This window comes from Myxocyprinus asiaticus, chromosome 7 (assembly GCF_019703515.2).
Source record: "Myxocyprinus asiaticus isolate MX2 ecotype Aquarium Trade chromosome 7, UBuf_Myxa_2, whole genome shotgun sequence".
In the NCBI taxonomy this organism is placed as follows: domain Eukaryota; kingdom Metazoa; phylum Chordata; class Actinopteri; order Cypriniformes; family Catostomidae; genus Myxocyprinus; species Myxocyprinus asiaticus.
This window is the reverse complement of record NC_059350.1, coordinates 22,356,857-22,384,014: the sequence shown is the minus strand read 5'-3', so window position 1 is coordinate 22,384,014 and position 27,158 is coordinate 22,356,857. Positions and strand designations below refer to the sequence as shown.

The following is a 27,158-nucleotide window of genomic DNA, read 5'->3' as shown; positions in this document are numbered from 1 at the left end:
GCGCCACCGCCATATGAAAGTTCCACTCTCACGTTTCCCAACATAACGAGCAGTTCCACAGCTGGAGTCTTCAAGGCTTTTCTCAAATACAGAAAGACGCTTCTTTCTGTAAGATTTTAAAGATTTATATTTATTGCATGAACAGAATACAAACGATCGGATTCGTCGTAGATTAAGGAGATACTTTATGAATGAAATCAGTTTCCTTCTCTCTCTTTTTTTTTTTTATCATCGGTTGAGAATTTAGCCTACTGCCCGAAGTAAATGGACTATCACACCATTATCTCCGGTGATGAAATTTTGAAAGGTGCTGTGGACCAAAATCATGTCGGATTGTAGCTGGAATAATTTCCTATCAACAAAGAAAAAATAAGGTTTGCTTTTTATTTGATTATTCAGTAACTTGATGAAATCAGAGTTCAGTATTGATAGCCATGACAGTAGCCTATTGTAACACCTTTATGTTTATGTATAGTATTGCTAGATGAATCATAACCGCTACATTCAACATCAAATGCTTTATTTCATGTGTCTCGATAAGCACCGTTTTGCTTAGTCTTTCTATTTAAATACTTCTGGACAAGCGCCTTGCTACTGTAGATATTAACTTCTGATAAGGCACAAGTAAATTTTTTTTTTTTTTTGACAGTATATTGCAATATCCCGCTCCAACTGCTGCGTCTTTCTGCAGTTTGAGGCGGTTGCAGCTGTGGGGCTGAAGATGGGCCGCTTTCATTCTCAGGTTTTCATGATGCTGGTGATGGTAGCACTGCCAGTAGTGGTACGTTGTTGCCCACAGCCATGTGCATGCCACCAGCCCGCAGAGGTGCACTGCACGTTCCGTTCCTTACTTACAGTGCCAACTGGCGTGCCCAAACAGGTGCAACGGATGAACCTGGGGTAAGACTGTGTGCCATGTGAATATTGTCTACACACATTGTTTTTTTTGTTTGTTTTTTTTGCTTTCATTCTAAATTCAAGCTTTTAAAACAGCAAACACTTCCAAACTGATTTATCTTTAAGGCTTGTCAGAAGGGTTATTAATTTCATTTTTAACATTTCACTAGAGTTTGTATTTTTATTTGGTAAAAATCAGTTTATTTGTAATTAGTTATAATGTTTCTTATCTTCTCATCTTATAGCACCACAAATTGTTTCACCTACCTATTACTCATACTGCATGATCAGGAACTGCACAATAATCAAACTAATTGCAACAAAGTTGTACTTGTGAAATTTACAACACAACATACTGCAGTGCATGGAGTTTAGACATCTGCACCACTGTAACCTGCACATTGGTTTACTATTGTGGAGAGCCCCTCTCAGATTTACCTGCCCCTACACGTCATGTACAAAAAGTGAACTGTGATTAATAGATGTATATTGATAAGACACCCCTTCCTGTCTAATTGAGCAGAATCAGTAAATAGAGTAAAAAAAAAAAAAAAAAATCTCCAAAAATGTTGTTCCTGTTGTAGTGCAAGTTTTTCATTTAATTTCAGTTTAGTTTAGTTTAGTTTAGTTTCAGTTTTGTTTTTATTTTCGTAAGAAAAAAAAAGAAAAAAAAAAAAAGAAATTCACTCTAGTTTTCATCTGTAACAGTTATTGTTATTGTTATTGTTATTGTTATTGTTATTGTTATTGAATAACTGACCCCAAAATGACTTTCTTCTGTGGAACACAAAAGCAGTGGCATAGCAACCATTATAACTGGGGGGTCATTCATACACCCCTACACAAAAGGAAATTAAAAACAAATCTTCACTTTATAAATATATATCTTCACTTTATATTACTTCACTTTTATATTTAATATACAGTATCTAGTGACTCTGGGCTGTCAAGCTTAAAGGACAAAAACACCATAAAACCACAGTAAAAGCAGTCCATATGACGTGCACTATTTTACAAGTCTTCTGAAGCCATACAATCACTTTGTATAATAAACAGATCCAAATTTAAACCATTATTTATAATATAATAATAACCTTGGTTATCATTCATCTAGGTCATTGTAGCATGTCTGAAACTAAATTTTATTATTCATTGTTTCAAGACTTTTCACCAGTCATCCAGTTGGGTTCATCTGTAGGTTAGTGGGAATGTCCCTTGATGATGTTAAATGCCAGGAATATTCAGACTATTTTACAGATGAACTACAACAATGCACGGATGTTCGAGACTTAGTCTGGCTGTCCCAGGCAAGATTGGCATCATACCGAAATATATTGAAATTTCATGTTAGATTCTATTTGGTAAATCTGCAGTATATCAGTTAACATTCTTGTTATTTCACTCCTTTGTCCTTCCTCCACTCAGGTTCAATACTATAAATAAAATAGCGTACAGCTCTTTTGCTGGGCTACGAAAACTAGAGCTGCTTTTGATGCATGGGAATGATGTGAATCGAATTCCTGATGGAACATTCCGCGACCTCGTATCCCTTCAGGTGCTGTCAACACTATTGTTTGAAATTTCCCATTAAGAAATCATTCTCTCTGTACTTTTTTTTTTTGAAGGTTTTGAATTCAGATTGTTAAAGCAAATGTAAATAAATAAATTTATTTGGTTCAATGCTTCTTTCTCCTCAGATGCTGAAACTAAGCTATAATAAGCTGAAGGTAATTAGCAGACAAACCCTTTTGGGTCTCTGGAGTGTCACTAGGCTGCACCTGGATCACAACAAACTTGAGTTCATTAACCCTGATGCATTTCAAGGCCTCACCTCTCTTCGTCTTCTGCAACTGGAGGGTAACCAACTTCAGCAGCTCCACCCAGCCACCTTCTCCACTTTCTCTATTCTTGGGCACTTCCCAGTGTCCACCCTGAAACACCTGTACCTGTCTGATAATGCACTTACCACACTGTCACAGTGGATGCTGGCAGGCATGCCATACCTAGAGAACCTGTCCCTGCATGGGAACCCCTGGACCTGTGACTGCCACATGAGATGGTTCAAAGAGTGGAATACAAATTCACAAGGTCATTGTTATCATGACGTTGTTGTAAAAATCTCCAAATTTGGATGTTCTTATCATATAGATGGAAAGTAATAGAAATAGATTTAGCACAATGTGCTGCATAAGATTATATGATGACATTTATAATTATACAGTATTAAAAACAGCAATATTAGTTGCAGATTTGTTTTCAATGTGTTTACAGGATAGAGCATGCTAAAGGGACATATAATTTTAGGACTTTATCTTATCATGATGAATGTCCACTTACTTCTGACCCCCTCTTTTTTTATTTCCCAGGTGTGTTAAAATGTAAGAAGGACAAAGCTTATTATGAAGGCCAGCTCTGCCCTGTGTGTTCCTCTCCAAAACACCTAAAGAAGAAACATCTCCAGGAGATAGAGAGGCCCACTTGCAATATTCCCGTTCTCAGCACCCCACATGGAGTCATTTCCTCTGAGGACACAGAAAGTGAACTCCTGACGATGGATGAATTTCGTCAACCCCTAGGCAACATTTCCCTGGGCCTGTCAGACGAACATGGACATCAAGTAGACTTGAACTGCCTTGTCATTGAGCCAAGAGAGCTGACTAGCATAGGCTGGGACTATGTTAACCAGAATCAAATATCAGCAAACCTGACTCTGACATTAGATCTACAGTGTCCCATTGACAGGTCGAATTATGAGAGGTTGTGGAGATTGATTGCATATTACAGTGGTGTTCCAGCCCACCTTCAAAGGGAAATTATGTTAAGGAAGGACCCTTACGTTAGCTTCAGATATCGGCAAGATGTTAAAAGGGATGCTCTTTACTATACGGGAGTGAAAGCAGATATAGTAGCTGAGCCATCCTGGTTAATGCAGCCATCAATGGACCTCCAGCTTAACAGACTTCAGTCTACAAGTAAAAGTGTTAGACTCCTTCTAAGCACCCATCTGACTGAAGTTGTGGAGACTGAATCTTTAAGACAGCAGAAAAGGGGGTGGGTTATAATTGATTCCAAAAATGACACTAAAACAATGCAGGCTGCTGTGGTGGGAAGTCCTGTTGAGATAAGCTGTGCCATACATAGCTCAGGGAACCAGTCAGTTAAATGGATGCTCCCTGATGGCTCTATATTAAAAACACCTTATAGCAGTGGTGATAACAGGCTCTCAGCATCAAGTTCTGGCCTGCTTGAAATCAAATCTCTTGAACATTCTGATTCAGGAGTGTACTATTGTATTGCACAGGTCTCTGATGACCTCACTATCCTCCCTTTTCGTCTGACAGTGGAGGAATCCTCCAGCCCACCTCCTGGAGGTGAAGGAGTAACAGAGCCAATTACAAGATTTGCAGGAGGAGCTGTTTCCCTTCCATGTGTTGCCACTGGGTCGCCTGATGCTGATGTACACTGGATTCTTCCTGATGGAAGCATTGTAAACAAGTGGGTAAACATTTCTAAGACAATTGTGTTATCAAACGGAACTCTGATTATTCGACACAGTCAGCTTTCAGACAGTGGATATTATAAGTGTGTAGCAGGAAACCAGCATGGGATGGACACTTTGGTAACAAAAGTAATAATAGCTAGACCACAAGGTACCCTCCCCTTAAGGAAATACTCCAGCAGGCCTCAACCTGCTGAGGGACTTTCAACCAAAATAAAAGTCATCATGACTAATGATGTGGAGTCATCTGGGGATAATGATCCTGAAGAGCTTTCTGAGAAAGCCCCTCTAAGGCGTGCTGATTTACCCAATGGAAGGAGGGTCCCAAATATGGGAATAAGGGGTGGCCATCCATCTAGGAATACTTGGAGACGCCCTATTATGCCAAGGGGAAGAGTAAGTACCACAGGAGGGGACAGGGTTAACACTGTAGAGTCAAGAAGAAGAATTAGTATGTCAAACAACCAAATAGATCCAAAGCGCTGGGCTAGCATTTTGGCAAAAGTTCGCAGTGGTGGAACTAGTCCAAAAACTACTAATCCAAACTCTGTTCAAAGCAGTACAAACAGAATACAGGAGTCAGAGACTGCCTACACAAAGAAGTCAGAAACTACTAACAGGATTGAAGGATCATCTGCAGAAGGTACAACAAAAACAGTACCATTTGAAGAGGCACTGTACGCAGTCACAATGTCACAGATGCCTATTCAGGTTACTAATTACAACATGGATATAAGACCTCTGGATTATGAGGACCAGAGACATGTTGTTTACCAGATAGCTGCACCTGAAACTGATATGAATTCAGATGTGTTTACAGTTAGCACACCTATTGCACAACCCACAGTTGGTCCACAGATGACCCATTTTACTGTGGGACATTCAGAAGTTGCAGAGGGGTTTAAAATGAGCACTATGTTGAGCACAATGTCATATGGAACTAATTTACAGGAAAAACAAAGCCACACAATGGATGATAGTAGAGCAGTTGAAGCAATGCAGAAGTTTGATGATGACGATGATGATGATGAATACAGGGTTTTAAAAAGTCTTGAACATGTGGGACAGGATTATCAAGGAAAGACTTATTACAGCTTAGCATCAACCTCCGCAAAGGCCGACATAGGACCAAGTTCAGAAACATATGGTGATGCCAACTCATTTACTGAAATCCCAACTACAATTAAGCAAGGAACACAGCCCCTACAAAAGCACACAACTCAAGAGAAAAATAATATCTCAAAAGTTCCACTGCTTACTACTGTGACATCAACCACCAAACCCACTTCAGGAAATAATAAAGCAACCTCCTCTAATTCACTTACTGCTTCATCCTCACGTGCTAGGAACTCGTCCAGCAGGAGGAGGACTGGTGGAAGACGTAGAAAGCCTAATAGAATTAGAACTAAGGCAAACAGTTTTAAATCATCTGTATATCTCACAAATGCCACCCCACAGCCCACTTCAGCTTTAATTGCTGAGGTCATGAATGGGTTTTCAGTCGTTACTAAGACAACTGCTTTCTTTAAAACTAATATTGAAACATCTCAATGGGCCAAAAGTGCAGGAGCCAAGATTAATACTACTGTTCCATTAACTCACAGCCAACTACCGTCACTAGGCAAAATGACTCATAACGAGAACACAGATCCTTTATACAGTGGCAGGAATCACCAAACCCATAAATTCATACACCAAGAAAAATTGTCTGTAACAAAGTATAGATACTCACCCAATGCTAAGACAACTCAAGAACTCAAAAGCACCACAACAGTTTCAGTGACTCCATCAACATCCATTAGTTTTGGAAAAGAAGACGAGAAAGCAACTTTGCACAATGAAAAAATATACACATTGTCTCCTATTCCAAATCCTCCATTGAGGGCAGCCGACCATGAGTGGTTTACTAGTATCCGTACCCCTGCAACTAAAACTTTTGAAGAGACACAACAGAAAAGCATTACAGAAGACACCAGCTTAAGCCCAACATCAGATGACTCCCTTGAGAGCTCTCGAGCACAATCAGAAGAGATCCCAGGTGAAAGTCCAGACAAAACAAACAACCAATATAAACCCACAGATGCTGAAAATGTGATGTCATCCAAAGAGCTTGTGAGGATGTTTCCACTGAGGCTATTCTCTTCATCTTCCCCAAGCACCCAGCATCAAACTCTCGAAAATGATTATGCAAAAATCCCACGTGGTTCAGTGACGGCAGTCATTTTTGAAGGAGCTCACCAGAGTTCACTGGTTCCAACAGACAGGCCCAAAAGCTCTCAACAATTAATGCTTGCAACCACACAACCCAGCAGGGTTTCAGCTGATAGCATTCACAACAGAGAAGATTCAACTCCAGCTATGAATCTTTGGAGTCCATCAGGAAATGTTAATGAGCCTCCATTTACTAAAGAAAACATACTTACCACAACCACAATAACTACTACAACAGCCATAAAGCCCCCTACAGCATGTACACATACGCATTGCCCAATTACACCCCTTTCTGCAAGCAGGGTAGTTGAAACAGACAATGCAAATCACATTCCTGACAGTCACAAAGAAAGATTTGTAACCCCAGGCCAGGAAACCATTGGTAAACTTGAATTTAACAGACCATCCAATAGAACAACATCTCCAGTTAGACTATTTTCTTATCAATCAGCCAGTGTTAAACCATATACTGTCAGTGGCACAAATTTCAACTCTGAGGAGACGAGATCTCAAAGATTAGAGGGAAACATCTGCAAAAAGACCATTACAAAAGCATCCATAACTCCACCACTGTCTTCAACATATTCCTCAACACAGCAACAATTTCCTATGAGGCAAGGTGTTCAGAGTAGTGGCAACTCTTCTATACATTACACCATATCAGGAGGAGTTCAACAAAGACAAACAACAGTGCCCGAGGGTAGAGGAAGACCTCAAATCACCAGCACAGACATTAGCTCTGTTGCAGCACAGATTGAAACTGATGCATATTTGCCCTGTGTTGCTGTGGGGATGCCCAATCCTTTCCTTTCCTGGACTAAAGTTTCTACAGGTAGGATAGATTAGGAAGTTTTTTTAAACTATCACTTGACATGTCCTTAAATTTATTGTGGATTAATTTATGTTTTGTTTTTTTTAAAGTAAGTATCTTTCATTCTGTCAATATTTACTCACCCTCTGTGCCATTCCAAGCTTGTATGACTTTCTTTCTTCCATGGGAGACAAAAGGAAAAATAAGTCTCACTACACTTCACACTTCTAAGACCTGAAACGCAAGCAAAAAAAAACAAATCACATTTCATAAATACGCAATCTGCGCACCAAAGTTTAAACTTGATAAACTCTTACCTGCAAATTTGGATGAGAAGACATGTGACCAATAGAAGATCAAATGTCACAAACTGGCCTCTTGGCTTTTTTAAGCTGAATGTTTTTATTGTTGCAGTAAAGTAAGAAGATAGTATGTTTCAACATTTTTAATATTATATTATTTGTTATTCGTGATTTATTATTAAAAACAGAAGCCCTCAAGCGAGACATCATATCCTGTCTGTTGCTGTGTCCAAAATAATTGACAGTAGTTTTAAGCAAAATGTCAGGGACTGACAGCCTCAGTCCCCATTCACTTTCATTGTATGGGAAATAGCATTGTTAAAAAACTTTCCTCTGGTGTTCAGTGGAAGAAAGTAAGTCATAATGGGTAGAAAACATCATGGAATCATGTTTAATCCATACACCAAGTTTATTCTACACTACTAAGTCAAAAGTTTGAGCATTCTTGACTGAATTTATGTTTCTCATGATCTTAAATTGAGCTTGAATATGGATTCTTTACTAAACAAAAATTTGAACTATTTTTTTTAATGTATGAGTTGGACAAGATAGTGAAGGAAAAGTAGCCAACAAGAGCCCAGAATGCATTGGAACATATTCAATACTGCTTAAAAATCATCCCAAGTGGATATCTCATGAAGTTGGTTGAAAGAATGTCCAGAGTGTGCACTGCTGTAATCTGGGCAAAGGGTGACTACTTTGAAGAAGCTAAAATATAAGATAGTTTGGATTTGTTTGAAATTCTTCCAGTGGTGTTATTTCATAGTTTTGATGAATTTACTTTGGCTAAATAACTATAAATGGCAGAACTAGTAAGAATAATATAGTAGTATTCCATTACGAACTCAGACAATTTTTCTTTTATATGGAAAATAGTTATAATAAAAAATGAGAAGGTGTGTCCAAATTTTTGACTCGTGGTGCATTTTGAGAGCTCAAAATGATTTTGTGGTGTAAAGCATGTCATTGTATTTTCCTGCAGGAGTTAGTGTTGCACAGAACACTAGGGTCCAGAGGTTTGAAGTCCTCTCTAATGGCACACTTGTTATCCGCAAAGTAATTCCTCTGGACCGAGGCCAGTACCTCTGCAGTGTCCAAAACCAGTATGGAGAGGACAAGACCATGGTTAATTTAATTGTTTTGGCTGAACAACCCAGAGTGCTGCAGCCACGCTATAGAGAAGCCACAGCATACCTTGGAGAAAGTGTTGAGCTTGATTGTCAGTCTCAAGGGCATCCTCAGCCTCGAATCACCTGGGTCCTCCCTGATAGGGCAATGGTACATTCTGGTGGACCTACTCATGGCTTGTCTGATCAGAGGGTCTCAGCCTCATCCAATGGCACGCTTCACATAAAATCGGCCAGTCACACAGATCGAGGAATTTATAAATGCATTGCTAGTAATGCAGCAGGTACTGATGCCATATCTATTCGACTCACTGTTGCTGCCTTGCCACCCATCATTCAACAGTCAAGGCATGAGAATGTCACTCTTCCAGAAGGAAGCACTGCCCAATTGAAGTGCATTGTCAAGGCTGCCCCTCCCACTTCCATTAGCTGGACTACCCCTGATGGCATGCAACTCCATCCCTCTCAGTTTATTAATGGCCAAAACATGTTTGTCTTCCCCAATGGGACACTATATGTTCATAGTCTTTCTCTGACAGATACGGGTAGATATGAATGCACAGTAACCAATGTGGTTGGCACTGCATGGAGGGTCATTAATTTGACTGTAAGGAAATCCATAATATCCTCCAGGGCCAGGATTACATTCTCATCATCTCAAAAAACAGATGTGGTCTATGGAAGCAGGTTGAACCTGGACTGTATTGCATCAGGGGATCCAGAACCAAGGATCATCTGGAGGACTCCATCCAAAAAGCTTGTGGATGCTCACTACAGGTAATATAAACACTTCACTGAAGCACATATCCTGTCCTGTAAAGATACTGGGTTTGTACACTTAGGAAAAATGTGCACATAGTACCTTTCTCTTTCCTCCCTTCTGCATCTCTCTCCATTCGGCTTTGACTGATCGGACAGGTACACTTTGCATGCCACACAAACACTCTAACAACTTCCTAATTACAAGCATTTCTACAAAATAATTACATAACTTATTTAGTCATTTTTCTATAATACAAATGTAATTTCAGCAATGTTTTTGCCTGTCACACATAGGCCTACCCCTGCAGGCTGCTTTTTTTGTTGTTAGAACAGAAAATGTTTCTCACATGCTTTGTCACATGTATTTATTTATTTTTTTCATATTTCAGTTATGATCCGAGGATCAAAGTATCTTCCAATGGTACACTATCCATCCTTCCTGTGACAGAGAAAGATGATGGTGAATACCTCTGTGTTGCTCGCAACAAAATCGGTGATGATTTTGTGCCCCTTAAGGTCAATGTCCTGACAAAACCAGCCAAAATTGAGCAGAAGACAGAGGTGGATAGGACTGTATTGTATGGCGGTAACCTAAAGGTTGACTGTGTGGCCTCAGGGCTACCCAATCCAAAAATCCAGTGGGCATTGCCTGATGGCACCATGATCGACAATGTCATTAAGCCTGAACATCATATTTGGAGTCGAAGTCGAAGGTATGTTGTCTTTGACAATGGAACACTCTTCTTCAATGAAGTAGGGATGCGTGAAGAGGGTGACTATACTTGTTATGCTGAGAACCAGATTGGTAAAGATGAGATGAAAGTGCATGTTAATGTAGTTGCAGATGTGCCTGTTATTGAAAATAAGACACATGATTTCATCAGGGTTCTCTACGGAGAATCTGTATCTCTGAAATGCAGTGCCAAAGGTGAGCCAACGCCTCTTATATTGTGGTTCTCACCCACTAACAAAGTCATCACTTCAGTTTCAGGCAAGTATATTATACATACTAATGGGACTCTATTCATTCAGAAAGTTCAGCGATTTGATGGTGGGAACTATGTATGTCTGGCGAGGAACACTGCAGGGCAGGATCGCAAAGTGACCAGAGTAGAAATCCTTGTCTCTCCTCCAACAATTAATGGTCTCAGAGGCACCACAAATTCACTAAGAGTGTCTGCTGTAAGAGATCAGCGAAAATTGATTGAATGTGAGGCCACTGGCACCCCTGCTCCACGTGTCATGTGGGTTCTCCCAGAGAATGTTGTTCTCCCTGCACCATATTATGGGAGTCGAATGACAGTACATCGCAATGGCACTCTGGATATCCGCTTAGTGAGAATAACAGATTCAGGCCAGTTAGCCTGTATTGCTCGTAATGAGGGAGGTGAGACAAGGCTTGTTATTCAGCTTGATGTAACAGACATTTTAGAAAAGCCAAAACTTAGGAGTCCAAAAATGGAGTCAGTCTCATTGACTGTGGGCAGGATCATTAACCTAAACTGTTCAGTTGAAGGGTCACCAGCCCCACAGGTGACATGGATCCTTCCAAATGGCTCCCCACTATTGAGAGGTGGGCAATTCAATAAATTCCTCCACAAGTCTGATGGGACATTGGTCATCAGTAACCCTGCTCTCTCAGAGGCAGGCACATATCGCTGTTTGGGACGCAATGCCGGTGGAGTGGTTGAGAGAACAGTTACACTAACGCCAGGGCAAAAGCCAGATATCAATAACATGTACAACTCACCCCTTAGCGTCATAAATGGGGAGGATGTCCAGCTGCACTGCTTGTCAAACACAGACTCTGTCCGTCTCAGCTGGACTCTGCCAAGTGGGATGGTCTTAAACCAACCTCAAAGAGCAGGTCGTTATGCCGTTCTTCCCAATGGAACCCTCTCCATCCAGCAAGCTTCTGTCCATGACAGGGGATCATACACCTGCAGGGCTTCCAATGAATATGGAAACTCCCTGCTCACTGTCCAAGTTATTATCATTGCATATCCACCTCAAATTACTAGTGGCCCAGCTCCTGCCACCTATTCTAGAAGAGGAGTAGCAGTACAACTTAACTGTGTGGCCATAGGTATCCCCAAAGCAGAAGTGGCATGGGAGACCCCAGATCGAACACGGCTTGTTGCCAGCTCTCAACCACGTCTGTTTGGGAACAAGTATCTCCATCCTCAGGGCTCCTTAATCATCCAGAACCCTACAACAAGAGATGCTGGATTCTACAGATGTACAGCCAGAAATGTGATAGGGGTTGACTCAAAAGGTACATACCTTTATGTATACTGAGAAGCAGACAACATCTTCTGTTCATATGCCCAAGGAACTGCGTTGTTGAGCTGTCATCCAAGTTTGATAGCTTTAGCATTTGTCAATGTGAAATATTGAATGGAATCAGCCCAACTCAAAAACATTACATTATTTCTGACTAATCATGGGTGCTTAAAATTACAATGTTTGCAACAAAAAATTTACAAAACGTTTAAAGGTACTTTTCTTTAGAAGCTTGCAAAGCGATTCATGTAAGCAACATAACCAACCTACTGATATTATGAGGCATCTTTCTACCTTTATTGTTTGACAATGACAGTTTATGTCAAAATGTATAGATGAAAAATACTTTATGGCAGCCTTTTATTCTGAATGTCACAATTTTTCAGGGATATAATTATTGTAATAATACTTCTCTACATATTTTTTCAACCATACTTGGAGAACTTGTCATTGAATGACAAAAGCTCATAATCTGTTATCACAACTGTGGCTAGAGCATGTTTTTTTGTTTGTTTGTTTGTTTTTTTTTTTTTTGTTTTTTTGCAGTAGAAGCAGCCTTTGAGAAGCAGCATTTATTTGCATCACACATTATACATTTTGAACATATACAGTGAAATTTTTTTTTTTTTTGCACATCCCAGCTAAGCTGGGGTCAGAGTGCAGGGTCAGTATTAAATTTATTCACAGATTCTCATTAATAATTGACAGAAAATCAGGAACACAGTTGTCTATTATAGTGTCTGCATATGACTCCTGTCTACATAGGTCTGTTTAAAGATGGCTCATTCTTGTACCCACTTTTAACACTTATAAATTATTTGTCTTTTGAAGACTAATGTATTTCTATTTTGTATATTTTTTAATAAATAAGACTTTAAAAAATGTTCATGTCAGCCTTTCTGAGGTCAAACAAGGTGACCCATCAGTAGTTGTGACAGTCATAGCAGACTTGGCCATATTACTATTATTAGGGGTTAAGCTCTTAGCCCTGAATCCCTATTGTAATGTAATTGTTAAGATTTTTATTATTATTATTATTATTATTATTATTCCGCCATAAAACTGATCGGGCAGAGCAAACCGTAAGGCCTAGAGACTTGAAAATTGGTCAGATGGTAGTTTTCGCAAAAACGCGAAACTGCTCATAACTCCTGGACCATTTGTCATAGACTCAAGTTCTTTATACCATTGGAATCCTTGGCTCAAACAAAACAAAACGTATATCTCTGATTCAATTTCTGCCTATAAAAGTTTTCCGCCATCTTGGATTTTTTGTAAAACCTACTATTGCGAACTAGTCCTAGGTTTTTTGTCCAATCGGGACCAAACCAGTGCCAAATGATTCTATGGAGTGTCATTATCAAAAGTTATCAAAAAAAGTTTGAACTTTCGACTTGAGCTAGCTACGGTATGTGAAAACATAGGAAGTAGGAGTGGCCAATTTTATGTAAATGGATATAACTCTTGAAGGAAATGAGATATCTTCACCAAACTTGGCATGCTTATGTAAGAGGTCAATCTTTGATCGCCCAGAAAAGGTGGTACAGTTTTGCCACATGATGGCGCTATAATAGCAAAAAAAAAAAAACATGACATTGGTTGTAACAATGAAACTGTTAAACCTATTGACTTCAAAATTTGCATACATTGTCTTTGTCTCATCTGCCATTATTGTCTGTATGGACATTCACATATGTTGAAAAACATGGACGCTATCAGCCAATCAAATTTCAGCAGCTATTACACAAGATTAACAATGACCGATCGGAACGAAACTTGGTGGACCTATTTGACTCTTAGTCTGAGAGGATTGTGCAAAGTTTAAATAAAATCGGGCACTAGGTGGTGCTATCACGATTTTTGTAGGTGTTAATGGTTGTATATAATGCAGTGTTGTGAAAAAACATAAGTAATGTATATCACCTGATAGCTCTTCTCATTCTAAACAACTTTGCCTCAAGAAGCATTGGTGTCTGTCAAACCGTTCTGTAAATATTTCAGATAATGTTAAAAACCTACTTTTGCGAACTAGTCCTAGGTTTTTTGCCTGATCGGAACCAAACCAGTGCAGAAATATACTATACTATATAATATACTCTGGAGTCTGATTATCAATAAATATAAAAAAAAAAATAGCAAAAAATGGCTATAACGCCCGAACGAAATGAGATATTTCACCAAACTCAGTACACATGTGTATGAATGAGCTCAATCTGAGGTCACAGTAAAAAAAACACGGAGTTTTGCCACTTGGTGGCGCTATAACAGGACAACAACATGAAAACAGCTCTAACTACGTAACCCTTAGTCTGATTGAGTTGAAAATCGGCATGCAGTGTCTTTGTCCAAGGTACCATGACTGTGTATGAGTACATTGGCGTATCTCAAAAAACATGGCTGCCATCAGCCAATGAAATTTGAGGACCTATTAGACAAGGTTAACAGAGGCCGATCGGCACAAAACTCGGTGGGCCTGTTCGACTCCTGGCCCTAGAGGTCTGTGAGAAATTTGAAAGAAATCAGCCAATGGATGGCGCTAACGAGTTTTACGCCTCTGTAATCATGTGGTGTTTCACACATACACACAATGGCTGTGTCCCAATTCAAAGGCCACACCTTCGAAGGCCGCGAAGGTCGGACTGAGCATTGTTAATTGGGACAGTCTAGCCTACGGAGGACTGTTCTTGTCACCTAACAACTGTGACAGCTGCCGAGTAACTGTAATGTTTGTATTGGACTTTTTTGAAAGTTATATTAAACTGTCTGAAAACAAAACAGGGTTCACAAACTGTCTAAATATTTTCATCATGGTCCATTTCTGTATATAATAAAGAGTATAATCTATATATAATCGCATCTTAGTAAGATATGTCAACATTTTAACCACTTTAAATTTTTTTTTTTTTTTTTTTTTTTTTTACATTTGTATCATTAGATATTTGAGTAAGTTGAAACCCAATACTTACGTTTAAAAGAGTAATTCGGCAATTTCTCTCAAAATAAATCCTGTCATCACTGGCGCGCAATGAATTCTGGGGTAGGCAAGGCCGCAAAGGTTCCATCCGTTGTATCCTTCATTTCACGAGAAACGAAGGACACATTTGGAGGCCGCATTTGAAGGAGCCTTCGAATTGGGACAGCCTTTGTCACGCAGCAGTGACGCAATCGGCCTTCAAATGCGACCTTTGAAGGATGCAGCCTCTGAATTGGGATGCAGCTATAATTCATATCATTTGTTAGATCTCCTCATACTAAACAACTTTGCCTCAAGAACCACTGCTGTCAATCAAATCGTTTATTAAATATTCATGATTATGTAAAAAACCTACTTTTGTGAACTAGTCCTGGGTTTTTCGCTCAACCTCAATAAAACCAATGCAGTACAATTCTCTGGACTCTCTAGGTCAATAATTATAAAAAAAAAAATGTTAAACTTTACCCTTTGGGTAGCTATAACAGTGTCATTTAGAAAATGGGCGTGGTCAAGTATACAAATAAGCCCATAATTCCTAAACAAAAACTCAGAACTTCACAATTAGGTGAGCACATGCGACACATGATTCTAAACAAGCATGCAGACTTTTATGAGGATCGGACCATAGGTGGTGCAATGAGCTTTAAAAAGCTTTAAAAACCATGTATTTCCTTAGTAAATTGCCTGTATTGGCTGCAAATGGTCTATTCCATATATGATCTAGGTGGTTACATGCTTGCTAAATAAAACATAATAACTTTTTACGCATGTGCTTAAAGGGCTTAAACTGCTTGAACCCCGTTATATTTATTATTATGATTATTATTATTATTTTAATTATTTTATGCTGTTTAGTCAGGTCAGTTTAATTTGGATAGCACATTTCAGAATAAATTGTTTTTAAGCTGCTTTACATAAAATAGTTTCATAGTACCCCCAGTGAGCAAGTGAACACAAGAAAAATCTCTCTGATATGGTTAGGTAAAGGAAAAAACTTTGAGGAACCACACTCAGCAGGAAGAAATGCAAACTGTCTAGTTAAATAATATGTGTAATACAAGTCATATGTTTATTTAAGAAAATTTTAATTATTTAATGTTTTAGTAAGATAATGATTACATTGTAATGATAATGATAAAGTTGTAATCTTTTGAGTCTGAAAGAATGCAGGCAGTGGTCAGTAAATTTTCCCTTGATGTGATTTTTATTTTTATTGTGCAGAATTAAGATATCCTTAGAATTGTTTGTGACTAATGCAAGCATAAATACAAGATTGACTGCCAAATTAAGAGTATGTCTGGCTAAAGAGATAAGTGTTAAGTCTAGACTTGAATTGTGAGAATGCGGTCTGACATAGTAAACAGAGAGCAGGAGTCAGACATTTCAACGGATCCCACACACATTTAAAGCATCTGGACCATTAAAGAAACTTAAAGAACAATATCCTTCTGTGGTTTACAGAAATGGGAAAGAAATCAGAAGGAAATGTTTTTCCAAGAGAGTGACTGAAAAAGCATATCCTCTGTGGGAGTCATTACACTGCCATGAAAATGTTATAGAGATATAAAACATCAGGGGGATTTGAGGGGGACTTCATTTTCTATATTTACAAAGAGTATAGGCCTGGTCCATAATCCATCCTTGGGGACTCAAATTGCTAATAATGATGAGCTAATCAATAAGGATAAATAAAGTCCCTTATTTATCTTGCTTGGTAATCTGCATTTCAGCAGAAATTATTTATTCAAGGTGAATTGCTTTTGTCCTAACCTTCACTGTAGCTGCATTGTACATATTTGCCTGTCATTAGCATCTTAATTTATTTGAGTGTACTGTTCTGTATTGCCATGGAAGAGTAAAAACAAAAACAAGATAACCTGAGTTTTTTTATTTATTTATTTGGTGCCTGTTCACCAGCTGCTGAAGAGTCTGCTACTAACTCAATGTTCTGCATCAGTGAAGACAGACATGAAGCTTGAGCTCCACATCTTTGGCACACCTGGGCACGCTTGTCTGCACCGGTTAAGATGAGGCAGTTAAGGGATGACTGTACATTCTGAACAAAACCCAGCTGTCTAGCTCTTTTTCCATGATTTTGTTTTGACACTCTGGAATTGGTGTTTTGACAGAGATGTGAAAAAATAACTAGCCTAAAACTGCATGTAATCTATTAATATAGCCTATAGAGTAATGTAGTTTTCATGCCAATCATAAACCCTTCCAAAAGCAAAGTCTGAATCCATTCTTTATTTAATTAAATATAGGTATCCCTTGATGTTATTTTTAATGGCAGAAATGTGAATGTTTTCTCTATTCCCAAATAATAGATGACAATAAATAAATGAGTACTGCTCATGAAAATAAGGATTTTGGAAACTTGGAATTGGGGTGTTCTCTGACTTGATGAAACCTCTGACTAAACTGAACTCTCATCCACTCTATGGTTTTTAGATGTAGCTGATTAGTGTAATAGATTATTACCATGTGTGTGTGGGTGTGTGTGTGTGTGTGTGTGTGTGGGCAGGTTTAAGTGGTTAACGAGGACTTTTTTTAGGTTACAAACTGGTAATTACAAGGGTATTATGCTATAAATGTGGTTTATGAGGACATTTCTAGTGTCCCCATAATTCAAATCGCTTAAAAAACATACTAAACGATGTTTTATTGAAAATGTAAAAATGCAGAAAGTTTTTTGTGAGGGTTAGGTTTAGGGGTAGGGTTAGGGGATAGAATCTATAGTTCATACAGTATAAAAATTATTATGTCTATGGAGAGTCCTCATAATGATAGCTAAACCAACGTGTGTGTGTGCGTGTGTGTGTGTGTGTGTGTGTGTGTGTGTGTGTGTGTGTGTGTGTGTGTGTGTGTGTGTGTGTGAAAAACTAAGTCTCAGCTTTTGTAATTGGTGGGGTTGGAAGAGGTTTAAGTTGCAGTTGTCATCTTTACATGTCTGTCACAGTGATATTTATGTGTTTTGTTAAATGCAAAAGCAGATGGGCCACAGCAGATGGGCCTTAAAACATCTTTTTTAAAGAGGAAATACTCAAATGTGTCTCAGTGTGGCTGTGGATTGACATTAGCAAACATGGAGCTACTGAAAGTTCTGAATGAAGAGCTTGGCTAAATAGCCTTCATTTGATTTAATTATGACATCAGAAACAATAATTTTACATGTAAAACGAGTTCAGCAAGTTAACATTTATGCTTGTCAGAATGTGCTTATATTGGACTGTATTAAATATGTTACCTCTTCATTCTATAACACCCTACTAGTCAAAGATATATATATACAGTGGTGTGAAAAAGTGTTTGCCCCCTTCCTGATTTCTTATTTTTTTGCATGTTTGTCACACTTAAATGTTTCAGATCATCAAACAAGTTTAAATATTAGTCAAAGATAACACAAGTAAACACAAAATGCAGTTTTTAAATGAAGGTTGTTATTATTAAGGGAATACAAAATCCAAACCTACATGGCCCTGTGTGAAAAAGTGATTGCCCCCTAAACCTAATAACTGGTTGGGCCACCCTTAGCAGCAACAACTGCAATCAAGCGTTTGCGATAACTTGCAATGAGTCTTTTACAGCGCTGTGGAGGAATTTTGGCCCACTCATCTTTGCAGAATTGTTGTAATTCATCCACATTGGAGGGTTTTCGAGCACGAACTGCCTTTTTAAAATCATGCCACAGCATCTCAATAGGATTCAGGTCAGGACTTTGACTAGGCCACTTCAAAGTCTTCATTTTGTTTTTCTTCAGCCATTCAGAGGTGGACTTGCTGGTGTGTTTTGGATCATTGTCCTGCTGCAGAACCCAAGTTCGCTTCAGCTTGAGGTCACGAACAGATGGCCGGACATTCTCCTTCAAGATTTTTTGGTAGACAGCAGAATTCATGGTTCCATTTATCACAGCAAGTCTTCCAGGTCCTGAAGCAGCAAAACAGCCCCAGACCATCACACTACCACCACCATATTTTACTGTTGGTATGATGTTCTTTTTCTGAAATGCGGTGTTACTTTTACGCCAGATGTAATGGGACACACACCTTCCAAAAATTCAACTTTTGTCTCGTCAGTCCACAGAGTATTTTCCCAAAAGTCTTGGAGATCATCAAGATGTTTTCTGGCAAAAATGAGACGAGCCTTAATGTTCTTTTTGCTCAGCAGTGGTTTTTGTCTTGGAACTCTGCCATGCAGGCCATTTTTGCCCAGTCTCTTTCTTATGGTGGAGTCATGAACACTGACCTTAACTGAGGCAAGTGAGGCCTGCAGTTCTTTGGATGTTGTTGTGGGGTCTTTTGTGACCTCTTGGATGAGTCGTCGCTGCGCTCTTGGGGTAATATTGGTTGGCCGGCCACTCCTGGGAAGGTTCATCACTGTTCCATTTTTTCGGCATTTGTGGATAATGGCTCTCACTGTGGTTCTCTGGAGTCCCAAAGCTTTAGAAATGGCTTTATAACCTTTTCCAGACTGATAGATCTCAATTACTTTCTTTCTCATTTGTTCCTGAATTTCTTTGGATCTCGGCATGATGTCTAGCTTTTGAAGATCTTTTGGTCTACTTCACTTTGTCAGGCAGGTCCTATTTAAGTGATTTCTTGATTGAGAACAGGTGTGGCAGTAATCAGGCCTGGGTGTGGCTAGAGAAATTGAACTCAGGTGTGATAAACCACAGTTAAGTTATGTTTTAACAGGTGGGGCAAACACTTTTTCACACAGGGCCATGTAGGTTTGGATTTTGTTTTCCCTTAATAATAACAACCTTCATTTAAAAACTGCATTTTGTGTTTACTTGTGTTATCTTTGACTAATATTTAAACTTGTTTGATGATCTGAAACATTTAAGTGTGACAAACATGCAAAAAAATAAGAAATTAGGAAGGGGGCAAACACTTTTTCACACCACTGTATATATATATATATATATATATATATATATATATATATATATATATATATATATAAACATTATTTTAAATAGAATAAATACCAGATTAAACTATTAAAATTTGATCATCTCAAATCCAAATTTTTATTTTTCTTATTTAAGAGTTGACACAGACCTGAGAAATGTGTATATCACAAACAATAAGGATGAACAGATGTGGACAGGCTCTCCTTCTTTGTCCACTTCTAGAATAGTTCTTAGAAGACTTCTTTTTATAACTGGGTAACCATGTTTACTTCAGTTTTCATGATGCATGTCTAGACCAGACCATGACACATGTAATGTAGTAGAGCAAAAGACAAAGAACAGCATGACAAATCTCTCAGAGGAGGCATAATTAAAAATAAACATACCATAAAATGATTCCTTATACAAATTGATAATCTTTAAAAATCTTTGCGAAGCACTGAAAGTATGTCCGGTGCCAGATGTTCAAATCAAATCAAATCAAATCACTTTTATTGTCACACAACCATATACACAAGTGCAATAGTGTGTGAAATTCTTGGATGCAGTTCATGTTTCATGTTGATGAATTTAAAAGTATATTGATAGTATAACAATCAACTTAACTTATGCCATGGCCTTGCATGGCAAAATCTGTACATGTGGAGGACAAACATATTGCTAAACATGACAGTAAAATATGTTTATGGCTAAATTATATACAAAGTATGGAACAGTTTTATGTTGGAATTGGCCACTAGTATTGAATATTAATATAAAATGTTGCTGGTATGTAAAGTGCATCCGGAAAGTATTCACAGCGCTTCACTTTTTCCACATTTTGTTATGTTACAGCCTTATTCCAAAATGGATTAAATTCATTATTTTCCTCAAAATTCTACAAACAATACCCCATAATGACAACGTGAAAGAAGTTTGTTTGAAATCTTTGCAAATTTATTTAAAAAAAAAATCTAAAAAAATCACATGTACATAAGTATTCACAGCCTTTGCCATGACACTCAAAATTGAGCTCAGGTGCATCCTGTTTCCACTGATCATCCTTGAGATGTTTCTACAACTTGATTGGAGTCCACCTGTGGTAAATTCAGTTGATTGGACATGATTTGGAAAGGCACACACCTGTCTATATAAGGTCCCACAGTTAACAGTGCATGTCAGAGCACAAACCAAACCATAAAGTCCAAGGAATTGTCTGTAGACCTCCAAGACAGGATTGTATCAAGGCACAGATCTGGGGAAGGGTACAGAAAAATGTCTGCAGCATTGAAGGTTCCAGTGAGCAGAGTGGCCTCCATCATCCATAAATGGAAGAAGTTTGGAACCACCAGGACTCCGCCCGGCCAAACTGAGCGATCGGGGGAGAAGGGCCCAGTCAAGAACCCGATGGTCACTCTGACAGAGCTCCAGCATTTCACAGTGGAGAGAGGAGAACCTTCCAGAAGAACAACCATCTCTGCAGCACTCCACCAATCAGGCCTGTATGGTAGAGTGGCCAGATGGAAGCCACTCCTCAGTAAAAGGCACATGACAGCCCACCTGGAGTTTGCCAAAAGGCACCTGAAGGACTCTCAGACCATGAGAAACAAAATTCTCTGGTCTGATGAAACAAAGATTGAACTCTTTGGCCTGAATGGCAAGCGTCATGTCTGGAGGACACCAGGCACCGCTCATCACCTGGCCAATACCATCCCTACAGTGAAGCATGGTGGTGGCAGCATCATGCTATGGGGATGTTTTTCAGCGGCAGGAACTGGGAGACTAGTCAGGATTGAGGGAAAGATGAATGCAGCAATGTACAGAGACATCCTTGATGAAAACCTGCTCCAGAGCGCTCTGGACCTCAGACTGGGGCGAAGGTTCATCTTCCAACAGGACAACGACCCTAAGCACACAGCCAAGATAACAAAGGAGTGGCTACAGGACAACTCTGTGAATGTCCTTGAGTGGCCCAGCCAGAGCCCAGACTTGAACCCGATTGAACATCTCTGGAGAAATCTGAAAATGGCTGTGCACTGAAGCTCCCAATCCAACCTGATGGAGCTTGAGAGGTCCTGCAAAGAAGAATGGGAGAAACTGCCCAAAAATAGGTGTGCCAAGCTTGTAGCATCATACTCAAAAAGACGTGAGGCTGTAATTGGTGCCAAAGGTGCTTCAACAAAGTATTGAGCAAAGGCTGTGAATACTTATGTACATGTGATTTTTTTTTAAATTTATTTATTTATTTAGTTATTTTTATAAATTTGCAAAGATTTCAAACAAACTTCTTCCATGTTGTCATTATGGGGTATTGTTTGTAGAATTGAGGAAAATAATGAATTTAATTCCATTTTGGAATAAGGCTGTAACATAACAAAATGTGGAAAAAGTGAAGCACTGTGAATACTTTCCGGATGCACTGTAAAACCTGGGTGAGCTCAAATTAAGTATTTAGATTATGTTTTAGGATGACGCTAATCTTACTTTAATTATTAATCTTAACTAATCTTACTAATTATTTTAATAATATTGATTTAATAAGATATCCAATATAATATACATGTACAAATTATGCATACTTATATTTATTAATGCATTATTTAATAATATGCAAAACAGGTCATAACTGTAATTCATCAGAACTGACTTACCAGATAATAATGATAAGCAACTGTCTTTGTGCTAAGTTTAAAACATTATTTGAAGAGAAAGATCCCTCAAGCAGAGCATTCCTGAAGGCAGGCCTTAAAATAACATCAGAATGCTGTGGCAGTGTTTATTTCACTTGCAGCACCAGATCAAATCTCTTAAATTCACTGAAAAACATAAGCATAAATAGAAAGGTACAATGGGACAACCCAGGGTAAAAGGCACTTATGATTTTATTTTCTTCCACAACATAAAAAACAGATTTATATCAATGTGAATCCCTGAAATCATCACATATATTAAAAAAAAAAAAAAAGAAAAAAAGAAAAAAAAGACGATTATTTTTATTAAATTAATTGCATTTGATGACAAATGTTTCCCTATCAATATCAACCCTATATTTACAGTATACACTATATGATTATAGTACCTCCTGGAGCCTTTTACCCAAGTGTGGGGTATTTTCTAAGATCTCTTATGTAGACCAGGCTAAAGCATGCAATACTGAAGGGACTATAAATACTGGAAAGGTATTTGAAAATATGGCTCCATCATATGGTTCCAGAAAAGGTAGTACGTTTTAAGTTTGTGTACCAAAAAAAGTTTGTGGTGCCTTGTAGATAAGATTTGGAGACAGGGCGTAGCTCAATGTCCCTGAAGAGAGATAAATGGGCCATTCTACCAAATTAGCTCAAACTGCGGTGCCACAATAAAAAGATATTAGATATTCCATATGAAGATGTTATGATCTAATTTAACCCAAGGCATTACAGTTTTTCTCAATTGTTTCAACACAAAAACTGGCTCCTGTAGCACAAAAACTCATACCCTTACATAATTCCCAAAAACACACACACATTTCACATAAACATAAACACTATTCACCTGTTTCCATACATTTCAAAATTCAAAACTCTTTCTGCAAAAACGTACACAAAAGTGGACAAATAAATCATTCATTGCACTATATATTCATTCAGCAAACACATGCTCTCAATATAATTAACTTAAGTCATCACAACCTAAATTCAAAGAGCACACCTTTCTCCAGGTGCAAACACTAAGCCTCAAAATTGTTAACACCCCAATCAGAATTGCAGGGTCAATAAATAGGGCCTAGAGATGTTGGGCCTCATGTATTCAGATAGAAGACAAAGGCAGGCCTAACACAGTCATAAAACCTAACTCAGCCCCCCACATACCAAGTCGTAAATCTTACTGATAAAAACCGTGACAAAATCAAACAAAGGGAGTCCAAAACAGACTACAAATCCCATGAAGCCTTGCTCACTAAAGGATCGAACTCTCAACTCCTATTGGATGAGGCACATAACAGAACGCACCTCAACCATGACATCATCAGGAGTAGAAATAACTCTGAGACCCTTCCGGGATTTGCTTCCAGCAACTTTGCTCGCCGTAGATAGATGCAGCTCATCGCTGCTCTCAGGTGCAGTCTCGTGGCACGAGGAAGTAACGTCCGACTTGAAACTGTGGACATACAATCTCCATCTTGCTGGACGAGTTGAGATTACTCTGTGTTCAACCGAACACTCTAACGGATCCAAAGGAGACCGCCGAGCAATCCGCATCTTCATCCGTTTGCCTGCAGGAGTGAAGAGATTAAAGATTTCTCTTCCATTTTCAATCAAGTCGACGTTTCTGATTTCTCCACCAGCCCGCCGAGAATCAGCAGCCATACCGCCCGCCGACAGAGCGAGGAAACGGCCTCCCGTCATCACCCAAGCCTTGTGGAACCGAGTCTGAGTTAAAGGACAGATGAACACACATTCCACCTGCATCCTCATGCGATTCAAGTAAGAGGTTTACGTCTGGGCAGAGATAGAATATTATAGTGTGTTATTCTTGTGTTTCAAGGTTTTTGCTTGTACAGTTTACAGACCACCATGTCCGCTCATTATTAATACTCAGGGTATTAATTATCACAAATTTGATTTGCTGTATTGTGGTCCAACCACAGTTGGCTGTTGTGCATTTCCACCATCACGGGTGAGACCGGCAAACTGAGTTTATCCATTAAAGAATCAAAGAACGCGGGACTGTTTACGAGCCGTCCACCGCGTCTCTGAGTGATAAACTAACAGCTGCTTTCTCTCCCACGATCGCGAAATCACTTAATTCTCTCTCTCTCTCTTTCGTATTAACCACACACACACACACACACACACACACACACACGTGCACACGCGCGACCCCTCACAAACATTCTGGCACACATTTTTGGCTCATAGATAGCTTCGTTATAAAGCTCAGCTTTGTCCCTAAGCTATCGTACAAGCAGATACACGCGGTAACTGGTAGACGCCATTGACTGGTTTCTCTTCGCCCACATTCGCGGTCATATTTCCTGGCCGGAAGTCTCGCGTGACATACTCTCCACGAGAGTCATGTCCGCCATTTTGTGCACGTCCCTCCTTACACACACACATACACACACACACACAAACTCTCTCACACACACACACCCTCATGATTATTTTGATTTCCATATCTAATCATATCACTGTTTAGTTTGTAGTTGTAAGTCAGAAGTTTATTGACTGCATTGTATTAATTATTAATTGATATTACTGCATAAATAAACTTTGTTATATTACAAAGAGAAGTGTTTTGGTTTGTTTTGCATACACCTGTGTCATGCTGACGGGATTTCAGTGCTCAGATTCAAGCCTTCATTCATAAAATCTATATTCTTCAGATGTCAATTTTCCTAAGAAAACAATCTAATATTGAGACTGTTATACTATCTGGTTATTAGTCCCTAATTCCAGGGTGGTGCCCCATCAGTGTTAATCCTTATTAATATTCCATTGATTTTTGATAATTGATCATTATCTTTGACGATTGTTGAATTTGAATGATCAATAAGATAGTGTTAATTTTAATTAATGTTTCATCAATGTTAATGATTGGTGATTATCTTTGATAGTTGTTGATTTAAAGGATTAAAAAAAAGCTAAAATTGATTCTCATCAATGTTCTATTGATTTTAATAATTAATAATTATCTTTGATAATTATGAATTATTGCTAATAACCAAACCCACTCCTAAACGTAGCGCACTACATTTACTGGAGCCCCATATGAGGTTTTAATGAGTTAGATTCAATTAATTAATTTAAATATTCATTCATAACTAAAGAAATAATTATTAATTATTTCTGATAGTAACACTGATCTAAACAACCAGTAAAGCCCTACAGAGGCATGTCCATGTATTTTGGAACAATGGATCCTAACAATGCTGAAGTAGCAAGACAACAGAGAGGATGACGACGACAACGACAACAAAGATATTTAATCTCCGATTAAATCCGTGCCACTCTAGTTCATGTGCTCATACATCGGAGGACTATGAGAGTAGCTGGACAGCTAGTGCAACCCAACTGAAGCTGTTACATGCTTGCATCCATTGTCTGTACTTTCAGAAGGGAAAATAGGTAATTTGCCTTGTTGTTACTGTGATATATGCAATGTTGTAGTGCATATAGACTGAATCTCCACTTTGTTCTCAGTGTAGTTTTTACCATCGTAATTGATGATCTTAGGTAAGTAATGGTCAAATTTCATTTTTACAGAACTGAGAGGTGGCCATCTATTGGAGGTAGGTGGAGACTTTTAACAGCTGAACAGGAGACTGCCCTGGTGAATATGGTAATTGCCAGAAATCCATCCATTTGAGGGACATTCAAACCCAAATAGCTGAAGACCAGATAGTCTTCCAAGGAACTGACAGCATCAGCATTTCCACCATTGACTGGATTGTTCAGAAGAACCACATAAGGACAAAGCAGCTGTACCTTGTGCCTTTTGAAAGGATTTCAAACTGAGTTAAGGAGCAATGATTCCATTATGTGCAGGTAATTGCTATACTGTACAGAATTAAGTATGTAGAGTATGGCTCATCTCTCCAGCATATCAATACAGTACTGTATAGTAATGTGTTACAGTAACTGCAGTACACAGTCTTTCATGCTAGTACAGTAGTACACTACAGTACCGTATTTGTAGTACAGTAAAATGTGTTTTATCTTCTGTACAGAATCTTTGAGCTGGATGCCATGGCTGACCCATAGGAGTACATCATCAACGAGGCAGGGTTCAACCTAAAAAGGAGGCACAACATCCTTTGTCACCATGCCATCATAAAAGTTCCTGGCCAGAGAGAAGGCAACGTCACCCTATGTGCAGCCATCAGCAATCATGGTGTTCTCCACCACCATGTCAAAGTGGGTCCATACAACAGCACAACTCCTTCAATTTCTAGATCAGCTGCACAATAACATTCTTCAACAGAATGGGGAACCAGGGCAACCAGAGCAAGCCCAATATGTTGTCATTTGTGATAACGTGAGTTTCCATCGGGCTGTTCTAGTTCGTGCCTGGTTCAATGACCACCCCAGGTTCACCGTTCTTTTTTTTTCTTCTTTTTTTTTGCCAGCATATTCCCCATTTCTGAATCCGAATGAGGAATTTTTCTCAGCATGGCGGTGGAGTGTATGACCGCAATCCCTACACACAGCAAAACGTCCTGGAGGCAGTGCCTATGGTGATGTGCCTATAGAGTCTATCCAGGGTTATCTAAGGCACACAAGGGCATTTTTCCCACACTGCCTGGCAAGAGCAAACATAATGTGATGTTGATGAGATATTTTGACCTGAGACGAGCTGATGAGAACGCTGATGCTGAGTAACCTGTACATTTGCTGAAATATTGGTATTTTACTG

The 27,158-nt window shown here is 38.9% G+C and overlaps 1 protein-coding gene across 3 annotated transcripts; it reads left to right on the top strand.

Moving 5' to 3' along the window:
* Nucleotides 1-50: 50 nt before the first annotated feature.
* On the top strand, nt 51-17,082 carry LOC127444305 (matrix-remodeling-associated protein 5-like). Of its 3 annotated transcripts, XM_051703577.1 has the most exons (8): nt 51-374; nt 650-900; nt 2,323-2,452; nt 2,595-2,985; nt 3,264-7,439; nt 8,703-9,624; nt 9,999-10,537; nt 10,642-10,799. In XM_051703577.1, exons 2-8 carry the CDS (start codon nt 722-724, stop codon nt 10,656-10,658), a joined length of 6,354 nt encoding a protein of 2,117 aa, XP_051559537.1. In that variant the 5' UTR covers nt 51-374; nt 650-721; the 3' UTR covers nt 10,659-10,799. The 3 variants fall into 3 exon arrangements, with proteins under 3 accessions (XP_051559537.1, XP_051559536.1, XP_051559535.1); XM_051703576.1 differs by having other exon boundaries at nt 692-900; nt 9,999-17,082; XM_051703575.1 differs by having other exon boundaries at nt 9,999-17,082.
* Nucleotides 17,083-27,158: the final 10,076 nt, after the last annotated feature.

What these genes read in the sequence shown, in the direction of transcription:
- LOC127444305 (XM_051703576.1), top strand. Translation starts at nt 722, where the DNA reads ATGGGCCGCTTTCATTCTCAGGTTTTCATGATGCTGGTGATGGTAGCA. An exon ending in GTGCAACGGATGAACCTGGG is followed by an intron (nt 901 to 2,322) that starts GTAAGACTGTGT and finishes TCCTCCACTCAG; the next exon opens with GTTCAATACTATAAATAAAA. An exon ending in GCGACCTCGTATCCCTTCAG is followed by an intron (nt 2,453 to 2,594) that starts GTGCTGTCAACA and finishes CTTTCTCCTCAG; the next exon opens with ATGCTGAAACTAAGCTATAA.